The 21,335-nt window shown below is 34.8% G+C and overlaps 3 protein-coding genes across 7 annotated transcripts; 1 reads left to right on the top strand and 2 right to left on the bottom strand.

The window, feature by feature from the left end:
• The first annotated feature begins 3,127 nt into the window (after positions 1-3,127).
• On the top strand, positions 3,128-11,706 carry LOC116176451 (8-oxo-dGDP phosphatase NUDT18-like). 2 transcript variants are annotated; one of them, XM_031495033.1, is made up of 5 exons: positions 3,128-3,564; positions 3,617-3,937; positions 3,981-4,265; positions 10,978-11,254; positions 11,303-11,706. In XM_031495033.1, the coding sequence occupies exons 2-5, from the start codon at positions 3,675-3,677 to the stop codon at positions 11,492-11,494; spliced, it is 1,017 nt and encodes a 338-aa protein (XP_031350893.1). In that variant the 5' UTR covers positions 3,128-3,564; positions 3,617-3,674; the 3' UTR covers positions 11,495-11,706. The 2 variants fall into 2 exon arrangements, with proteins under 2 accessions (XP_031350893.1, XP_031350892.1); XM_031495032.1 differs by having other exon boundaries at positions 3,128-3,937.
• On the bottom strand, positions 5,466-8,548 carry LOC116176452 (cyclin-J-like). 3 transcript variants are annotated; one of them, XM_031495034.1, is made up of 6 exons: positions 8,174-8,548; positions 8,021-8,125; positions 7,796-7,967; positions 7,480-7,752; positions 5,996-6,155; positions 5,466-5,950 (listed from the first exon to the last, which is right to left on the bottom strand). In XM_031495034.1, the coding sequence occupies exons 1-6, from the start codon at positions 8,213-8,215 to the stop codon at positions 5,905-5,907; spliced, it is 798 nt and encodes a 265-aa protein (XP_031350894.1). In that variant the 5' UTR covers positions 8,216-8,548; the 3' UTR covers positions 5,466-5,904. The 3 variants fall into 3 exon arrangements, with proteins under 3 accessions (XP_031350894.1, XP_031350895.1, XP_031350896.1); XM_031495035.1 differs by having other exon boundaries at positions 8,194-8,548; XM_031495036.1 differs by lacking the exon at positions 7,480-7,752.
• A 2,928-nt stretch (positions 11,707-14,634) lies between the features above and the next one.
• Positions 14,635-21,071, bottom strand: LOC116176689 (WD and tetratricopeptide repeats protein 1-like). 2 transcript variants are annotated; one of them, XM_031495421.1, is made up of 10 exons: positions 20,877-21,071; positions 20,623-20,825; positions 20,462-20,573; positions 20,217-20,413; positions 19,981-20,170; positions 19,636-19,932; positions 16,543-16,664; positions 15,452-15,810; positions 15,206-15,405; positions 14,635-15,158 (listed from the first exon to the last, which is right to left on the bottom strand). In XM_031495421.1, exons 2-10 carry the CDS (start codon positions 20,823-20,825, stop codon positions 14,997-14,999), a joined length of 1,842 nt encoding a protein of 613 aa, XP_031351281.1. In that variant the 5' UTR covers positions 20,877-21,071; the 3' UTR covers positions 14,635-14,996. The 2 variants fall into 2 exon arrangements, with proteins under 2 accessions (XP_031351281.1, XP_031351282.1); XM_031495422.1 differs by having other exon boundaries at positions 14,636-15,158; positions 15,209-15,405.
• Between the last annotated feature and the right edge of the window lie 264 nt (positions 21,072-21,335).

The raw sequence follows: 21,335 nt of genomic DNA, 5'->3' as shown, positions 1-21,335 counted from the left end.
AACATTTCATGGGGTAATTTATTACTGTCTTTAAAATATATACGGCTTATGAAAAACGGAGAAAAGTGAAATTATTGAGGAATATAGCTGTGGTTACAATGATTGAAATTATATTGGCGTTTTCTAATTGTTTAATTATATGCATTATAGGTATTGACTAATGACCTAAGTAAATTAGTTACTGGTTTATTTTATACATTATACCAAAGAGTATTATGGTTACTCTTTGATTATACAATGGTTGTGCAGGTAAATTTATGAGGCGCCGTTTGTGCCATAAATATATTTATAAAAACAATGGGGATATGCAAAAATGAAAGCAATATATAATATAAAAGTCACTAAAGTATTAAAATATATCACACAGTTCACATTATATATCACTGCCGAAAAGAAATCATTCACATCACATTTTGTATATCCCCATCCGCACCGGTTTATAAATATCTATCACTTCACGTGTGCCAAAATGCAATGTTGGTTGCGGACAACAAATCGGTGAGGCGCTATTGGATAAAATGGTGATCATCATATGTTGCGGAAAATAAACCAGCCACGTCTTATAGTAATGACACCCATGGGGTACTGAAATTAATAACCATGATCGAAGTCATAATTTCAAAAGGGAAGTACGAGTACAAAGGCGAAGACGTTTTGATTCCGCGCATCCGTATGATTCCGAACGAGTGAACGATACATACATATGTATGGAACGATATGAGATTCGACTTACAATTTCCAGTTCGGCTTGCATTTGGAAATGTCGAAAATTAAATAGAAAGGGCAGGGGCAGTGGAGTGTTTGTGAAATCAATCTGAAAAATCCATGTTTCGCACATGGCCAATTGTATGTCGCCTGTTCCATTTTGGAAAACTTTCAACTTCATTCAAACGCCAGAAAACAAAACTAACAATGTTGTTTATCAGAAAGCATTACAATAAGCACTATGAAATATTTTTGTTTGTTGTTATTTCCAGTTCGAATTGAATATTCATAGCTGAGACAGGACAAGACCACTAGTTACTTATAGGTAATTTTCCGTTTTTCAAAACCGAAGATATCGACAAAATAATAAGGTTCATTTTTCAATGAATCATATATGCCTTGGAATTATTTAAAAAACAGCGATCGCGTTTAATGAAACGTTTGCCTTTTACGATTATTAAGCGGCAGAGCAAAGGGATGCAAGCTTTATAGGGGAGTCGATGGTGTCCGTCTGTCCGTGACCCGTCCCAATGACCCCGTGGGGTCACGCTTCTCTGTCCCTACAGTTTTAAAATTATAACTATACAAGTATGAACAGATGCAGCATTTTTTCTCTAAAAAAACGTGTTTCGACTTTTGCTCTAAAATAATTATAGGAGCTAGTAATTGACAAAGAAATTACCATTGAAATCCCTATGCTGCGTCGCGCTAGGCACCACCCTGTATACCTACAGTGATTTTTTTTTAATGGAAACATAGGAATTTATATCCAATTTCATTTTCCTATGTTCGATTGTTTATCTATTGAGTAGTTCAAATGAGTAGTAGATAAAATTGACAACTGTCACATTTTTAAAAATACCGCCGACCGCCGTCCAATTTAATTTAAACAAAATGCTTACTTTGGAGATGAAGGTTCTAATTGTAAATTGGTATAAAAGTAAGAACAGTTTTAGAAGAGTTCGGGACTTATTGTCAATATGTTTTGAATAGATCAAATTAGTAAAATATGCACATAACCTACAAATAATTGAAGGTTGGTTCACGTTATAATAGTAGGTCGAATAAACACAATTTGTTGACATTACAACTATGTTCCGGGAAAAATACACTGTAAATAACAAATAACATCATCCCAACGTGACGTGTGCTACCTACACAGAAAAACAGGATACGAAGGTTCGCACACGATTTTCAGTAGGGGAATTAATTACCACTCAGCTCGTATTCGGAAACCAGACTTTTAATCCTGCATATTCAATAGCACTGATCCTTGATCTCGTAGAAATAGATTGGCGAAGGTTTGACATCGCTATCTCTTTTCGTTCTCGAGTTAGACGAGAAACAGATGGACAGACAGACAAAACCATTACATAAGGGGAATTTTTTCTTTCGAAAAATTGTCCTAAAAAGGTTAGAACGTGCAATGGATTGTCTAGTTGTAAAATACACCTACCAATGTATTGTGAGCTTTAATTAATATAATAATCCATTAAAAATTAGACAAGTCCAGCGTGGTTATTGAAACTCCAAATCCATTTTAATAGAGAATATGCTGTACGTTGATCAACTCAAATCATAGGCCTTTAGGGAGAACAAATTCGACGCTAATAAACCTCATATAATATCTGAGCAAAATTAGTACCGGCACTAAAATGCATCCGGTGGACCGATTAGAACTGTATGAGAGGGTATTTTTATTTTATAGGTAAACATGTAGGTATTATATGGTAAGCTAGATTGTTAATTGACAGTATAATAAGCAATGGACCTCAGGGTGTCATGTTTCAATAAAAATGAGGTTACTGATGTTTATACCGACTTAACGAGGGACTAGGGCTTGTCGTAAAATATCCACAAATTTGCCGCTATATTGTCGTTACGAAACGACCCATTTTAGTGGATAGAATAGAGCAAGTGGTTGCCGAACGATAATCGCTGTGTAACGACATCGTTACGCGTTATAGAATAGGCCCCTAAGTACCTATATTGCATACAAAATCGTATGTACAGTGGCACCAAGATCAGAAAGTCCCTGACAGGGCGTGTCCGAGGGCGCTAGAAGTTTAGACCGTACATTCTGATGCAAAATTTAAAAACACTAAGGGAATTAAATACCTTATCAGATCGTAGATCCAAGCTATATGCGTCTTGAAAAAGACGAGTTGGTATAAAACCGGAGACGGAAAACGTAAAATAAAGCAAATACAAGAAGCAAAGTTAAACTAAAATAACGTGAAGCGTCAACTGTCAAAACGGAATAATTAATAATTATGGCGTGGAATGTATCGCGTCGTTTTGCAGACTTTCTATTGGCCAGCCTGAATTATTTCAAAATTAGTTCGCATATTTTCCGGGGCTTTTCTGAGCATGGTGGCACTGTAGTAATAAGTATTAACTGCGTGTTCCGTAGTGTCAAAAAAATTTACCGTCCGCCACTGACCCAGGCGGTTTTGAATGAGCTGGGCGCGTATTTTGAATGTTTAGTTGTGGTTATAATAAGCTTCCTCGAGGCTCTCACCAATACGTAACATACTTGGTGACTAAAATCATAAAAAATTCAAAGTAGAACAAGAACGGCATTGTAATACGAATTAATACGAGGAACAAATTTCTGAATTTTAAATTAGCGTAGTGCCCTAATTTTACTACTAACTTTCTAATGTATCCGGACATAAGACATACAATCGCCTAGCCATTAATAGTTCCAGTCGTCCATAAAAGGTACACAGGTGAATGCATTAATGTAATCGTTACACGTTGTGTGTCATTCTTGGCATACCTTTAATATTCCGTAATAATGCCTCCAGTGAAATGCAAATTATTAATAAGCAGGTAGCGTGACATAAGTGTACAAATGTAAATTTGACAAAGTGTGAAAAATATTAGTCCATTAACTAATGTATTATAGATAATAAAATTTTTACAGTGTATTAAAATATTAATAATTATAAGTAGTTAACCTAAAAATGGCTGGCAACATAATTGAAATTTGGCTGGACAAAATTTTAAAAGGGCGCGCTTTGGAGGATGAACAGTCAACTATATGTGACTTCTCGATCGATGAACAAATTACTGCATTGGAATCACAGGGGATAGCGCCAAATGTGGCACAAATCTCTCAACCTGTCTTAGGAGAAACAGTTACATACATTGTCGCTGCTGTTCTACTAAATGAGAAAAATGAGGTATTAATGATGCAGGAAGCAAAACAGTCATGTGCAGGAAAATGGTGAGGATGAGTAAATTCTTCTTAAGCTTATTGTGTATTGTAGGTACTTGCCAGCAGGACGTGTGGAAAAGAATGAAAATATAAGCGAAGCTGCCGCTCGAGAAGTTTTAGAAGAAACTGGGCTTGTAATGCAATGCACTACGTTATTGACAATAGAGTGTGCCGGTGGCACTTGGATTCGGTTTGTTGTGACCGGTAAGGTCATCGGTGGCACTCTTAAAACACCTTCACAAGCAGATTCCGAATCCTTACAAGCAAAATGGGTTTACGACTTAAATGAGTTAACATTACGGGGGAAGGATATTGTACCTATCGTTGAAAGGGCAAGGTAAGCACCACCCACTTATAGGTTGGTTAGTGAGGGTGGGTGATTGAGTCTTCATTCAAACTTAAACACTGTGGCAGCACTTGCTATTTGGTGAATCTAGTATTTCAGTTTATCTACCTACTGTGTCAGAAACTACCTATATAAGTCTTATAAATGCATCGGGCTGTACTTACCATCAATTCTATGAATCATAAAATATCAGTCTGTACCTATAGCTAGTGACATGTTGGCAGTATGCATGGTATCAGCATTATTGAACATGAGAGAACCATTTCAATATGCTTTGTACACCAAGAGTTATAATTCTAATACTCTAAGAACTTACTTAGAATGCATTGCTTAAATGCTGATTACATACAATTTATCTCAAATTGTAATACAGCTTTAACGCACGATATACAGGGTGTCCATTTGAAAACTTCCCACCACCGATTTATCGAAAACCACTGATTAAAGGAAAAAACGCCGAGACCCATTAAAAAAACTACTTCACCCCCTTCCACACTCTGCCCCCCAGGGTCATTGCCTTAAAAATTTTAAAGACAAGTGGTATCGAGTAATAGTTTCTTTGAAAGGTCTTTCAAAGTCCTTTATTTTTATGTTTGGTTTTTTAAAGTCCGCTGATTCGACTCTGCTATGCTGACAGTCAAAAATATGCGAAAAATGAATCTGGGTTCATTTTTATTATTCCCCCCATTAGTTTTGAATCTCATATAATTCGTCATATCTTCTTGTAAAATGTTACAATAAGAAGTAAATATAAAACTTATCTACATAAATAAATTTTCACAACAGAAAAAGAGTGATTTTGATTTAGGCGCATGCCGCCTGGCAGCTTCAAACCAGTTGGATGAACTGAAACTGAACTTATGTCAAATCCGGGATAGGGAAGTTTGGGCGAGGTGAGGCAGCGCAGTCGCCGAAACTGAACTTATATCCCATCCGAGAGATTAACGGATAAGCGGTATGAAGTTCGGATCTGCTAGTAATATCTTAACATTCTTCAAAAATGTTGATTGAAATTTTCGATGAGGTTCTTTTATAAATTTTTGGTTTCCTATCAATAATTTTTTTAGAGCTTCTTCTATTTTCTAGAAACCTTTGCCGAAAAAATGTTCAAAATCTCCTTGAACATTTTCAGCATGAAGTATAGACAAAATTACTCAACTGTAATTATTCAATTAAATGCAGGGTCTTTCATGAGGAGCTCAGTTTTTCGAAACCGTTCAAGTTATTTTGATTAAACTTTACATATAAAAGTAAGACTAATTTTCAGATTGAACGCATATATTTTCATAATGGCGGCACTTTTCTCACAAACTACCTACTAATGTGAGATATACCTATCTAATGTTGCTATATTAAAATTTTTAGAATAAGATACGTAAAAATCGTCAAGAACTTGAGAAACCTTTTAGGAACCCAGTGGTAAACTTTCTCCGAAATGGTTCCAGAAATTTTGAACAACTTGTAGCTACTTGGGAAAAAATGGATTGGTTAGCCAAAGGGAAACGCTTTCAGTCTGGGCTATGGTTTACTAACGTAGTACTTCATAAAAGTATCTGGCCAATACTGCATTATTATTGATACATGGTGATCTTTACATAGTGTGGTTTTTTAAGCACTGTTATTCATCAATCTAATCAAATCGTCGTTGACAGTTGGAACAGATTACATAAGTTGGTCTAAAAATCAATATCGTTAAGTAAAAACGCACACTAAAAACTTACTGCAATAACGCTTGTAGTGGATCATAAATTTGTTGTTTGGAATATTCCGTGAACTTTTCTAAAGTACTTGTCCAATCACATAGTCCAATTTGCGTTCGTGCCGCGGATATAATGGCCGCTGCTAATCGCGATGGTTTGTAAACTTGCATGAAGTGTATGTCTAAAACATTACTTAAACATAGTTAATAATACTACACACCCCTATAACTTTGGTACAATTGGCGATATGGGTTTAATACGTTGCTGGGTGATATTATGAATGAAAACTCTAAATAACCTGGAACAGTGACCATACTTTTCATTTCATAATTTAAATAATGCCCCTGTATATTTTTACATTACAGACATTTCTATAATTTATATGAGATTGGTTAAAGAAATAATCGTTAATCGATACGCAGAAAATGAGAAATTATGTACTTTTTATTCAACCGTAAATTATCAAATAATAGGTACAAAACTAATTTTAATAATTTAATTATTTAAATTTTTGTTATTGGGTAAATGGGTTTTTCAAGTAATGTCATTGGAGATCAATTTTGGTCTATTCATTGCCACCTAGATTAAAAAACTTGACCGACCTCAGATAGTTACATTACTGAGAATCACGTGTCAGTCGAAAATTGTCTGTAGAATTAATAAATGTAAAAACATATAGGGTGTGATATTTAAATTTCTAAATTTAATTCGACTTCCAGCCAAACCGGAAGTGATAGGAAAATACTGTTCAGTGTATTCAATTCGTCTTTATTTATAATATCACCCACAAAAATTGTATATTCATACCGCCGATTCTATCAACATTACAATGATTTAAGCATGGGAAAATTATAACGAAATTTGAAATTTTCAGTTTTTGAATGATATCTCAGTTACTTTCAAAGATTATTCAAAAATATCAAATACGTTTTTTTAGCCACAAAAAAGGGCACCTTTATCGCAATCAATCTACACTGTATCTCCATTATGGAGATTGCAATGCGGTGAGTCGCGAATTTTAGCCACCCTGTACATTAATTAAAATTTGTTTTTTCCGCAAACTTAATTAATGAACTCGTCTGAGCTCTAGTCCACAGCTGTTTGTTGCCAAAAACAGAAGTCGAAAATTTGCTTTCGGTCCGTAGTTATCGCGTTAAAGGACAGACGAACACACAAACACAAAGAACCTGAGCTATTGCTCAGCATCCTAATAAGGTCAACGTTTTAATGGTGCATTTTTTAAATGCCAAAGTAACTGCAACCTTCTCTTTGGTTTGATTTTTGAGTCTATAAGCGGGCAATGAAAGGCATGAGAACATGTTGATTATTTTGTTTACTAAAAATAGTCTCCGTTGAAGAAAAACTTCCATTTTTTCAAAAATTTAAAACATTCGATCGTTAAGTAGATATTATTGGGTCTTTTTAAATGTTAAGAAAGCGCTAAACTCATCTAAAGTCTTACAATATGAAAGTTAAAATGCAGACAGAAATTAACATATAGCTACCTTCAATCACTTTGTCTAAATATATTTCGATATACACCTGCAAATGATCTATTAACGTTCTGAAATCCGTGTTGTAGTAATCTTCGGAGCTTAAAGCAACTTGCATGTAGTAATGCGTGTAATGTGCGGCTGTTGGTATCATGAGGTACCAATGGAAATATTTCAAAATTATAATTTCCACTTCTTTGTAGTCATTTAATGAGTATCGATTATTAACAGCAAAATTCAATTCTGCAAGCTTTGGTATATTAACAGTTACCTCTTCAAATTTAGCTAAAATCCATTGTAAATACTTTGACTTAATTATAGGATGTACCTGATATCCATAGACACACGTTAGCTACCAGATGTAAACGTTCTGGTAATATGGTGTGATTATCCATGAAAACGTCCAGCATGTATACAGCTAGGTGTAGGCACGAGTAACTCAAGCTCTTATCGTTAGAATAACTTTTGAGGTAATTGATGATAGTTTTACGATACATCATCTGAGATACATTAGGATTACAACTTTTGCTACAGATATGACAGGCGCACTTACTTGAGGTGATTGGTGGTGAAAGGGTACTCTGGCTAGTTCTCTCTGTTGTATTACCATTTTGTAATCATCCCTGTATGGAAACACATTATTCCAATCGTCATCTATCTAAAATGATTAAACAATTGAAAACACTCGCGCATCATTTATGCATACGTTGCATAAAGAATTTTTACCAACTAGTCTTGTTCCACCCATCACTCAGCACAGCTTTGTGTATGAGTTTAGGCCTTTAAATAGTTTTGTACAAAATTACAGCACAAGGGTCATCTTTTAGTCAAAGTGTATCACTGTGTCTGTTGAAAGTAAAATTTACATTCTTTGTATTGCTTATCTTTAGTGCAAAATAGGACAAGGTACAAAGGAAATACTTTAAAAACAGTAAATATCAGTCATGTAAAGATCGCCTTTTTTGTTTTGTATCTCATATCGATTGTTGCAAGTTGATAAAATTTCACATATGTACATCTTTTGTGTTTCATTGAATTTATTTTTGATTTCTCTTTGCCCCAATTTCAAATCATTCACACTTCCACAACAATTCACACAACAACTTAAATGTTGTTTATTTATTTATTATCATTTATCCCTCTCTTGTTCTGAGCCCTCAACAGGCTCGCGCCCAATTACAGAGTGACCCGTATAATGCTTTTTAGAGGTGCCTCTGCAGAAGGTATTCCTATACAGTGTACAATGTGTATGGAACACCAAGGACAAAAAGTTCCGTTATTGTATCAGCTAATGTTTTATCATTAGCCATAACCCATAAAGGACGGGTCTAGTTTTTTTAGTTAGTATTTATGTCTTCTGATTGTGTCTAAATTTTTAAAATACCTACCTTCAGAATACACATTGCTACATGATTATGCAAAAAAAAATTCTGTTCTCAACAAAAATATTTTATGAGCGATCTCTTAACATGAAAATAACGATGCCAAGCTTACGTAATAAAAAAACCCACCTGTAATTTTTGGCGGGACAATAAAAATGGTTGTAATTTTAACAAAATCGCTTTGGAGTTGCTCTCCATGAAATTACAAAATTATCAGACAGTTTTTAGCTTCCTAGCGTCTCATGCAGACGTTCAAATCGCTTTTTGAGACCCTCCTCAAACACTCTGTTCTGCAAAGATTTGCACTGAAAGTTGTATAGACAGTCAACGTACTTACCCTTTATGAGCTTCTTCTTCCGACATTTCGTTTTCAAGATATTCGTTTTGGCCTCACCAATAAATCTTATCTAGGCAATTCTTCTCCCCCCCTCCCCACACTAAACCACCTATTGTTAATCTCGAGAAAGAGTGATGTAGCCAACTAATTCCCTTTCGTGATACCTTTCATATAAGTATGCCTTGTAGGGTAAAACGTGTGTTTACTCGCCTCCCCCATCTTGAAAAGATTCGCTTGACACCACTAGAGATATGGCATAGATAAATGGTTGTTGCATGTAAAAGTAATGCATGTTTTATTGTATTCAGAAGCAGAATCTTCCGAAGTAATTCATGAGACGGCTTGACATTATTAAAAAGCATCTGAATGGAAAGAATTATCGCATTAAAATCGTTGATTGACTAATAAGTACAGGCACAACGAAAACGAAACAGACTGAATATCTCTTATGGAAATAGTTTTTGGAAAAAAACGCAAAAACCGGTCCATTTTGGTTGGAAAGTGGACACATTTTACTTAAAAATTTACCTGTGGCGTCTACCCCCTAAGCAGGGTTGCCACCCCGTCAATAATTTTAAATTGAACGTTGGGTCAAATGACACATGGGAAAGAGCTTTTTATTTTCTACACTCATATGGTTTAATTTTCACATTCGAGCGACTCTTTTGGAAGATACATTTAATTTGTAGGGCTCAGGTAAACACAAGAAACTATGTAACATACGAGGCCTGTTAAAAAAATACGTAGACTGACGTCATAAAACAAAATTAGCTTTATGTACAAGGTACATGTCTAGGTCCGATGCACACACTTTTATTTTTTAGCACATTTTTAAGAGTTAAAAAATGTTCTGTCCTTCATGCTATTCTAATGAAAGGTCTCATCGAAGTAAATTGGTTTGTACAGACTATAACTTAACCGTGGACTTTTGAGATCAGTTAGCGACGGGGATGAGGGGAGGGGGATTAATTTTATCTCATTGTATTCTAATTAAAGGTCTCAACGAAAGGAACCGTTTTCTACCAACTACTGCCCTTCTTTCTGTCCTCTTATACGGGGTGGAGGGGGAGGGGGGTGGAACTAGTTTTATCCTTCATGGTACTCTAATGAAAGGTCGCAACGAAAGGAATTAATTTCTACCAACCATAGCTCTCCTCCTCGACCTGATCGGGTATATTCCCTTATACCTCAAGAACGGATTTGCGGAAGAGGGTATTCACAAAGGGCGATTGAGACGTCTGCAAGAAATATATCCATTGGTGATGTCAAAACAAAAGCTATTTCGGTTAAAAAAAATGCGCTTGATCTGGACAAGAGTTGTGCACAATTTATACTTGTTCTCTTTTCTTTTTGTTTTATTTCTGAGTGGACTTATTAAAACGGTGTTTCCACTTCTAAGAACAGTCCTGAAACCTGGCCTGGAACGCTACTTTTGTGATGTCATTTAACTCCTTCACCGCATTTGTCATAATCTGGAGAATCGTTGCAAATCTTCTTCCTTTCAAAGGTCTTTTGAGTTTGGAGAACAATAAAAAGGAGCAAGGTCAGGTTAATAGGGTGGATGTGAACAGTGATCGAGTGTTTGGCCAAAAACGCACGAGTCCTGCTGAGGGATGAATGGACTGGAGCGTTGGTGATGCCTCTTTTACTTTTAGCATAATGCAACTCTTCAGATTGTGTAGAATGGGAAATATTGATGCAATAAATTGCATCTTAATTTTACCCCATTTGGACAAAGGAACCTTCTCATCATGGGAAATGTTATTGTCAACTAAAACATTGTACTTGTAGGACGTACGTAAAGGCTCAGAAAATGAACGATAAAACATGGCACCAAGAAATTTTACCTGCTCCAAAGGAGCACAGTTCTCTACTGTTACGGTTGGTCATTTTAATAAAAAAACGTTCAACAAATCGGGTCCATGTGCTTATAAGTGAACGAACCGCATTCCACCTTCCCGTATGTGAAATCCATCCAGCCAAATCACTGCACTCTACTCTTAGAAGATTTATGGTCGAATTATTCGGCGCTGAAGTGGCACCTCACAGGCCACATGGAGTTCTATCGGTAAGTCGCTGTTTCACTATTACGACCAATATTCTAATCATGGTTTAGGTTGAACACAATTGTATAAACAATAAGGATGGGTTGTGTTTGACTATGCTGGTCGTGTTTAGGGCCCCCTTGGAGGAAGTGCCAATTATTGGAAAATGTGTGTGGCACGAAACATCCATGACTCTTGGTGAAACTCTAATGATACGTGTAGGAGCTCGTAATTCCACTATACCTATCAATGTAATACGCTAATGCGAATTTTTATTGTTACTTTTATTGTTGTTAAATGTATAAAATTTATATTTTAACATAATTTAAAACATTGACTTTAATACTTTTAAAATGTTATAGAATCTCAAGCCTTCAGTATTCAACGAGGATAAGGGTTAACAGTATTTTATTTATTATAACAATGTACATTTTATATCTACCAATATAATAAATTATTTTTTACAAAAATCGAATTCAGGAGCGCTTGCACCACAAGTCATATGGATGTTACACCTTTACCCAGAACAGTTTCGTCCAGTGCAGTCGCAGTTTTGGCAAACTGAGTGTTTTGGTTTATGCGTATTTTGCGCAAATATGCACAGTCTTCTAAAAAACGCATCATATTGCTATGTGCAATGGCAAACGGTCACTAAACCACCCACATAAACACCCTCCTAAACACCTGTCCAGCTGGCTCAAAAAACTTTACCAAACATTTTTTTATGGGAAGTGTTGACCATAAAATTTCTTTAACAAATGTTAACACCTAACATAATCCTGGCTACAAATAGAAAAACCCTTATATCCTGGGTCGTAATTTGGGCTCTATTAAACATACAGCTGATCATTTACATACGACACAAATTTATTCGACAAATAACAATCAATAATGCTGTAAGAAAGAGGCAGTCGATTAAAACAAATTAAATTTAAAAGAAAATTCTAATTTCCTTAAATAATCCTAACATCCGGTCATAACTGTGATTTGTTTTAACACGCCCACAAGAACAGAAACGTCCATCGATGTTGCTTGGAATTCATTTCTTTACCTTCAGGCACATTCACTTTTATAAGGAATTTAAAATCTCTGAACACCATCTAAACTTTCTTCCACATTAACATTACAACCCCCAAGCCCGTTTAACGCTGCTACGACTATTTAACAACTCTTCCCTTTCTTTAGACTTTCCGATTCATTTTGTGATAATCTCCCCCTACAGTTGCCTAACACACCTTTTCATTTGAAACAGAAATTACGATACGCTCTGTATACATCAATATTGTGCTACGTTTTCGATTTCGACCCTTCTGCGCAGATGCTGAAGACCAGAATTGTCACTTGTCAGCTTTCTTCTCTTATATATATGTTTATATGGCATCTGCATTCTGCTATAAAATAAAGTTTTATATTATACAAGACGATAAAAGGAAACTAACCATCTCGTGAAAATTAATTCACTCAATCGTGAAAATATCCCTTTATCGTCTTATATAATAAATAACTATAATTTGAAGCATCATGTTAGCTGCCAACAAGGAAACCGAGGCGCCATATCAAATTATTCAATTTTCTAATTGTTCCCCTAGATATTTTAATTACTCTCGCAGCCTTTGAAAGCTTTCGTCATTTGGAAGACGAGAGAATATTCATATTGTATGATTTCAGTTCACTTCGTGAGTTATTTACCAATTTTCGTTTCCCTATGTTAAGCGAAAATGAGCATTAAAACTACGAGGCCGTGCAGCTTCTTTGTTATCCCAGATCTTTTGCGGTCACAATGGGTACGTGTCAATTAGAGGTTACCGTATTTAGGCATTTTAACTCTGTAAAGCAGATATAAGCATTATTAACTGTCGCTAATTAGATGTTGCAGCAAATTTTGTATGATTAGGTTGTGTTTGGTGTCAAATGAAACGCGAATTTGAAGACAAGTATTAGAATTTTATGATGACCGGAAGTCAAGAAATTAATTAAAGTTTTACTTTTTGAACGTTATTACATCAAGTACGCCGGCCGACTGGAAATTTTGACATTACATTTCCGCATTTTGGAAATTCTATATAAGGTTGAACAGCATGATTTAGGATTTGTTCCTGTTTAATGTCCAGATAAGCGCTTGATATTCTCATTTCGTTAATTGTAAAGGGGTGCTTTCCTTCCTTTTGTTTTCCATTAGTCATTTTGTGCTTCTGTTCCCGCCTTCGGAAATCGTTACGTTTCCGTGTGCCGTAATTCTGTTTTAGATTATTCGCCAGTGACCGGCCGCCTCTCTTCTCTGGAGTTTCCGTTTTCTCCATCTGATTACTTGTGGCTTCCAAAAGTCAAAACCAACAGTCCTTGGCTAGGAGCAAGGATCGACAATCTTCAGGTGGATTAATTGTAAAGATTAGATAGATACGCATTTTTTTCGAACCGATATACCAACCTGGAATTATTAACAATTTCATAAAATCCAAAAATATAACATCTTTGTAACCTGTTTCTATAGTGATGCATACAGTACGGCATTAAATTTTGAAGATTGTATTTGTACGACACGACAGGCCAAAAAGTACATGGGAGTTAAAGGAAGCATGATATAAAATCACAACTGTTTTTTAGATCACATTTCCTCTATAGTATTTTACATTATTAGCCAGGTAAGTGAGTTTTTACTGGCGATAGGAGAAGTTGACTAGCGAGCCGTTAGGCGAGCTTGTCATCTCCTAGAGCCAGTAAAAACTATTACCTGGCGTATAACGTATAATATTTTATTTGTTACTCATTTGTAAACAATAGTAAACGTAAATAATTAGTTCTTAAATTAATCTTGAAGAAATGTCTAAAATATCATGTTATCCATGTAACAGAGACTTCGCATTAATTCTGGCCAATGAAATTACTAGATTACTAACTTGTAAAATTTTTACAGGTCTGCTGTCAGTTTTACAGGTCTGCTGTCAGTTTTACAAGTCAGTAGCGTTTAAACATGACGTTTACCCGTTTGCGTTTTGTCTTGTTAATCAACGTTTACAACTGAGTAACAAATAAAAATTTTTGTAGATCATGTAAGTTATGAATAAAGTATTATGGTATTATATACCCAAAAACTTTACTGGACAGATTTAAATGTGGAAAAATTCAGTTGTTTTATTTGTTGTAAATAACCATTCCTCCACCCTGACCCGTGCATCACACATATTTGACTACTTTGATGAACACTGTATTACCTCAAGTAAAACAGAATAGATGGCACACGTTCGACCAAATTCATATGGAAATTGAAGAAGCGTTTGTAAAGAATTACTCTTTGATGTGGATATGAAAAAAACTAGCTCGTGTAGAGCTTTAAAAAACACAAGCAATTAATAGTGTACACAATTTAGTAAAATTTATTAACTACCTATTAAAAATGTACATATTATGAATAGTTAAAAGCACCTCCTTCATTTTAGAAATTAGATTCACTTTTTATAAATAAATACAATTTCTTCTAATTACTCTACATATATATACAAAAAGTATTTTGAATGGTACAATTTGCAGTTCTGTCATTAAAACATTGTATACCATTAGCGCTATACCATAAATATATATTACCATAGAGCATTGTTTACTCTATGATATTACATAACATAAAACCAAATTTCTTTTATAAAAGAAACTGTGTTCAGCCATTTCCTGTAAAAAACAGTACAATTTAAATAAGAAATCATGCACACAAAATCATCATTATGCAATGATAAATGCAAAACATAGTCTAAATGTAGGCAATACACAAGGTTAACTGGTACGGCATGTCGGTGTGTCTTGTCCTTCTAAAGGACTAACTCTATAACCCATATTTGCCAACATATTTTCAAAGGGATCCATTACCATACGTTGTTGATTAGCTTCAATTGCCGCCCATGGATCGACCACCACACGGCTATTTTCAGCACCCTCCTGGAAATCAAATAGTACAGCAACTATACTAAAATGCCGAATTTAACTACCTCCCCCGTGGGTGACCACAACTTAACCATAGGATCTATGCCGCTTGTTGCGATCAAACAAGCGCTAGGATGTGGTTGGACACAATTCACAATCGATCCATCACCCCACAGAGCAGTAGCAATATTAGTCGTCTTACGATCCCATATAAATATGATCCCATCATCTGAACCGGCACATATAAAATTGGCATTCTCACCTAAAAGACGCTTCATTTAAATACATCACATTTAGATAGTATCTACCGAGAAAATTGGCTTCTTTGATATCAGTTGTCGTATTGCAATGGCCAATAAAATGAGTCTCATAATCTCTGGATTCTAAACGTAATTGTTTTTCTTCATCACTAAATGCTTTCTCCGAATTTATCTCTTCGTCCTTTTTTGTTTTACACGATGCTATATCATCGTGCAGTGTCTTGATTTGAGCGCTGTCATTATAATCCACAAAATTCGAAGAAAAATAATCGAGCCAATGATATGCTTCGTCACTCCAGTTTAATGCTATTAGACATTGTATTAAACCTATATAGGCATCTTTATTATCATTCCAATTGCGTATTACATGTAAATAGTCTCTCGCTGCCGAATATACATCCCCGGTCCTAAAAATGGCCTTTAATGTAATTTTTTGAGGTGCCTATGGCCATTGGCATTGATAAATTTAAACTGAACTTTGAATAAGCATAACGCGCAACGGATAGCAACGATTGTTAATAAACTACATGGTGCAAATGACCACTAGTTGCTTAGAATTCTTTGATAAGTAAGAAGGTACACACAGAGTGTAACAGGTAGTTACAAGAAGAATTATTTACTGAATTGGAATGGTTACATCCAAACATCATGGTTAGAACAAAATTTAAAAAAAAACAATCCCAGATATTACGTTGCGGTATCAGTCATTGCTTAATTTAAGTACCTACCATCATTGAGGAAAATATGTGAACATATATATATGGCTGTTGAGGGCCGAAAACAAGAGCGGGATAATAATAAATAAATAATACTTCTCTTTTGGCTGGTTTCCCAAATTCTTACACTGCATTATATACATTTAATACAAAAATGAGTTTCATGTAACCTTTCCATGTTTATATCTTGATTTTTAGTGGTCCATTCCATGTTTTTATTATTATTATTATTATGTTACATATTTTTCAAACCTTTGAAATTCAATTTTGAAAAAAATGATTGATTGCGAAAATAGTGAAGAACATGAGAATCTTTGAAGTTCTGCTGCACCCTGTGTAATACTTAACAACTTACAAATTGTAAATTAATTAATTATTGATCAAATTAAAGGTCTTTGGTTAATTCAGTTAATTTAAACTTACCATTTCCGATTAAATAACGTTCTTGCTCTTTCTATAAAGTCACAGGCACAAGGTTGGGAAGAAATTTTTTTATTACATTTTAATAATTTTCTATTTGATGTTATTTTGGTTCCATTACTTCTCTAAAAATAAAAAAAATTATTTATTGTAAAAGTGAGTATATGACAGATTGCAGGTACAGTAAAACATTGTCAATAACTATAGATCGAATTTTCGTACTCTATCAGTAAATTGGTAGGATTATCCTCATTGTAGTAGCCCAAATATCAATAGCATTACTTTACTTAGTCGGCAAATATTGTATATATGAACTATTTTTAAAGTTCAATAGTGTATTCCCATCCTTTCACAAATTTATTCTCATATTCATAAATTTCCCTATAGAAAAACTTTTATCTGTAGGAATATAGGGAACCTATTTCCAAATTCTCCACCTCTTTTTCCAAAAAACGTGGATGGCGCTTGGTCGTTTTGATCTGACATAGTAACGTGTCATTTCAAAAATTAGCCCGATTAGTTTTAGAACATATCTCAGATCAAAAAAGACATGTACAGAGGTATCTCGTTACCCGTGGATGTTTTGTCGAGAAGTGAATGTAAAACATTTGATTTTGAATTTTTTCTTATAAGTTTATATAAAAGTAGAGAATGTGACATTTGGCATGTAATGTGGCGCCCATAAGAAATATGAAAGTAGTACCCTGTAGCTTCCACACCTAGCTTCTAGCGTCTTATGGAAAGAATAATAATAATAATAATGCTTTATTTTTTTGCAAGCTGGTAAAAAATAACAAATTCAAAGTTATAGAGGGAATCACGCAAAAAAAAAGGATTAGAAAACAGTTAAAACTGATCTAAGTTCTAATCCTGAAGAATTGCGTAATAGTATCATGTGTGAATAATACTTTGAGTATACGTAAGAACTAAGAAGTGAAAATATAAAGCGAAAATTTAAAAAAAAAAAATTGAAGTTACGAAAAGAGATACATAGCACTTAGCATTTACTCATCATAAATTCAGATTCTCCGAAAAAAAATACTCATAGAAGATGCTATAGGGAACCATCCTTTTCCGACCGTTTAAGCTAGGAAAAATGAAAATGAAATTTGACATTTTCAGTTTTTTGTTGATATCTCACTTATTTTCAGATTTTTCAAAAATTTCAAATGCGTTTTTTAGTCACAAAAAGGGGCAACTTCCCCCCTACACTGTATCTCTCACGGTTACGGAGATCCCAATGGTGAGCAACGAATTTGAACCATCCTGTTGCTGATAGCACAACTCGAAAACCGTGCAATTTAAAAATAATTTTGCATAAAAATATGGCACTTCGCCAGAGGGAAGGGGGGGATCCTCTCTAAAGGTGAGGGTTAGTAACCCTGACCAACCTGAGGTGGGGAGTGTGTCAGTAGCACTACAACAACACCAGCAGCTGCTATAGGGGCAAATGCAAGAAGCTATGGAAGCAAGTATGAAAAAATATAAAAAAACCTTTTATGCATATGTCAACTATAGATGGATGCGGATCTACAGAAATTATTTTTGAATGTACATGGGTCCCGTTTTTACGGTATCAATAAATAACTGATTTTTTAAATAGAACACCCTGTATATTTTTAGATGTTTTGATGTTATTTGTCAACCTCTACCATTGAATTTATAGTTATAAATTCATAAATTCAATGCCTCTACATTGAATGATATTCATTGTTCGTTGTTTGTCAGTGTTGCCATCTTATTAATTTTTGTCCGAATAATTCCTTATAAACAAGCCTCACTTTGATGAATCGTAGCTACCTTAATTCTGAAGTTAAGAAATACATTTTATTAATAATCTGAGTATAAGGCAACACCTTGATAATGAGAAAGTTGGATTTAGTGATACAGGGTGTTCATATGAAATGGTGAAATTTCCAAATTTCAAAGTGCCATAGTTAGATGAACATTATTGATTAAATGTATTACTTAACTTCAAAATCAAGGTGGGCTACGAATCAAAATGAGGATTGTTTATGGAGAATTATTCGGAAAAAAATTAATAAGATGGCAACATTGACAAAAAACGAAAAAATGAATAGCGTTCAATGTAGAGGTTAACAAATGACATCGAAACATGTAAAAATATACAAGGGTGTTCTATTTAAAAATTCAGTTACTTATTGATACGGTAAAAATGGGACATCCTATACATTCAAAAATAATTTCTAAAGATGGGCAACAATCTATAGTTGACATTTGCACAAAAGGATTTTTTTTATGAGGTATGAGCTAGGAAAGACCGACGCACTGTTGCAGGACCCTGTATAATTGAGTTTTAATTTCTTGTACTTTAATCTGTCGTATTTTTTGATTTTGGTGCAAAACTGTTTGTATATTTTTATGTAGACTCAAAAACGTCTTTCCAGCGTACCTTCTTACCACCCACAAATCAGTAAGGGAGAAACTTATTGCATTGGGGTAAAAAATCACCCCCTCCCCACTTTTTCGACGGAAATACACGTTTTTAAGCACCACAATGATATCTATCTGTCTGTCTGCACTCTCCGCACATTTCCGGCTAAACAACTGAACCCATTAGAACCAAATTTGGTAGGTACCTACACGTATTGTTAGACATAAAAGGAGCGGAAAAGCTTTTGGACAGAATGGCGCATGCGCAGGTTTGCGGTTGAAATCTGTGTTAGTCACAGTATGTTTTATATTTATCATAAAAAGAAACCTTCTTCACACTCTTTATTGTAGATAGGATTTTGATCATTTGTGAACACTTATTTTAAGTTAAGCGGTTGAAACTCGGGTTGAAATCTCCGTTTCATTTGACGGATTTTGTTACAGGACTTCAGCACAAACTTCTTTTTGTTGTAATGTTCTTTTTAACAACTCCTTATATTAATGGGTGATTAAAAATGTGCACCTATTGCTTTTCAGGACTACTTTTTTTGTTTGTTTGCATTTTTATCTTTTTATTTACTATAATGAGACCCGCATGAGGAAACCTATGAAAGAATATGTCTCATTTATGAATTGAAACATCCCTTCAATTAAAGCAAACTGTTCTGACTTTTATGTTAATTAAGTATAAATAATACTTACACTTCTGTATATATTACAACATGGTCTAACATTTTTTGTGTTAGAAGCGTTCTCAGGTACACACAGTTCATTTACATATCTCGGATTATTGATATCAAATAAATAAATTTGTTCCCCACCCATATTGACCAACATATCTGAACCACTCGAGTCAAATGTTACATAAGTGGCCGCCAGTTTGTAAGTCATGTCTCCACGAGCATCTTTTGCCAAATGTCCAGGTGCAAAATACTGCACACATCTAGGATCTTGTGGTTCTGGTGGAGTTCGTTTCCGAAGATCATTTGTATGATTAATCTAAAAGTTATAAATTAATGTGAGGAAAATGTTTGGAAAGTAACCCACCCTATAGGTCGAGGTTTTTACCATTCTACGATCAAACAGTCGAATAAAGCAGTCGTTGGCACCTATCGCTATTAAATGAGATCTAACAGGATTAACAGCAATACACTTCACTTCTGAAGTATAACTAAGGTCAACAAAAACCTTGCTTTTTGTTGAGGCACACTCGTGAGGTTCTCGCATATCGTATTGTCTACAATTAAATAAAAATAGCACACATAGATATTAGAAGAACATACATAACAAGACCATCCTCACTTGCTGACCAAAATAAAAGAGGTTCATCAGGAGAAGTAGCCAAACGTTTAACTCGTCCCATATGGCACCCACAATCTAAATGAGGTGTTTGATGTCGCACCGCCTGTTCTACGGATTGCACTACAACTCTGCAATCGCCTGCCCCAGTCGCTATGAGAGAGTCATCACTGCCTACAAACTATCAGCCTAAAATTGATACAGGTTTCCAAGATTGCTCGATACTCACTTTAACTGAAAATATATTTCCAATATGAGGTGTATGTACTGTTTTTAACAAACGATGCCTAAATGGATCCCATATCATAACGTTAGTATCATCAGAACCAGATGCTAATCGTCTGCATTAAAAGCATGTCACTCTCTCGCATGTAAAACCTGTAAAATTACCTTCCATCAGAGGACCACTGCAAACAATTTACGCAGCCTTGGTGTCCCTCTAATTCATGCTCTAAGCCGAGTCTTTTAATCAGTGCGTCAGTAAATTGTGAATGTTGTTGTAGTATGTTTCCGATTTCTGCTTTCTTCTCTCTACCTTGTAAAAGTTTAACAATGTTACAACTAACATCTGTCTTCCTTAAGGAACCGTCCATCTAGGAATGAATTAAGTAATAAATAATTTAATTAATTATTAATTTGCTTACTTTTGGAAAGCCTATTGAACATTATCGAGATTTAAATGAATAATTAAAGCCTTTGTGGATGCCAACTTTATGAGAGGACTATCACTTGTCAACATCACTTGTTCAATTTTTCCTTATTTGTTTAAACAAATTTTTGTGAACTTTCTTATCCCTTTGACTGTTGTTATTGTATCACTAGTTCTCTGCAAAGCTCGCTAGATGGCACGCTAGACGCCACATATTCGAGATTCTTACACAGTGGCGGCACCGAAAATGGGCCTAGGGCTATACCATTGTTTATTCGTTTATAATTGTTCTACCTACTTAAAGTGACTAATAACATTGAATTTATAACTATCAGAAGCGCAAATTATATGGCACGAAATGTGATGGTTTTCAATAGTTTAAATTGCAAGACGTAGATGTCTCCACCATCAAGAAAGATGTAAAGTCACTATACAGGGTGGTGACTTACGGAAC

Source organism: Photinus pyralis, unplaced genomic scaffold (genome assembly GCF_008802855.1).
Source record: "Photinus pyralis isolate 1611_PpyrPB1 unplaced genomic scaffold, Ppyr1.3 Ppyr1.4_LG7, whole genome shotgun sequence".
Lineage (NCBI taxonomy): Eukaryota > Metazoa > Arthropoda > Insecta > Coleoptera > Lampyridae > Photinus > Photinus pyralis.
The sequence above is the reverse complement of the archived record's forward strand: the minus strand, read 5'-3'. Positions and strand labels throughout refer to the sequence as shown.

What these genes read in the sequence shown, in the direction of transcription:
- LOC116176451 (XM_031495033.1), top strand. Translation starts at nt 3,675, where the DNA reads ATGGCTGGCAACATAATTGAAATTTGGCTGGACAAAATTTTAAAAGGG. An exon ending in CAGTCATGTGCAGGAAAATG is followed by an intron (nt 3,938 to 3,980) that starts GTGAGGATGAGT and finishes TGTGTATTGTAG; the next exon opens with GTACTTGCCAGCAGGACGTG. An exon ending in CCTATCGTTGAAAGGGCAAG is followed by an intron (nt 4,266 to 10,977) that starts GTAAGCACCACC and finishes TTGTACTTGTAG; the next exon opens with GACGTACGTAAAGGCTCAGA.
- LOC116176452 (XM_031495034.1), bottom strand. Translation starts at nt 8,215, where the DNA reads ATGGGTGGAACAAGACTAGTTGGTAAAAATTCTTTATGCAAC. An exon ending in GTAAAAATTCTTTATGCAAC is followed by an intron (nt 8,126 to 8,173) that starts GTATGCATAAAT and finishes TAATCATTTTAG; the next exon opens with ATAGATGACGATTGGAATAA. An exon ending in TTCACCACCAATCACCTCAA is followed by an intron (nt 7,968 to 8,020) that starts GTAAGTGCGCCT and finishes AATGTATCTCAG; the next exon opens with ATGATGTATCGTAAAACTAT.
- LOC116176689 (XM_031495421.1), bottom strand. Translation starts at nt 20,825, where the DNA reads ATGGACGGTTCCTTAAGGAAGACAGATGTTAGTTGTAACATTGTTAAA. An exon ending in CAGTGGTCCTCTGATGGAAG is followed by an intron (nt 20,574 to 20,622) that starts GTAATTTTACAG and finishes CTTTTAATGCAG; the next exon opens with ACGATTAGCATCTGGTTCTG. An exon ending in TAAAAACCTCGACCTATAGG is followed by an intron (nt 19,933 to 19,980) that starts GTGGGTTACTTT and finishes TATAACTTTTAG; the next exon opens with ATTAATCATACAAATGATCT.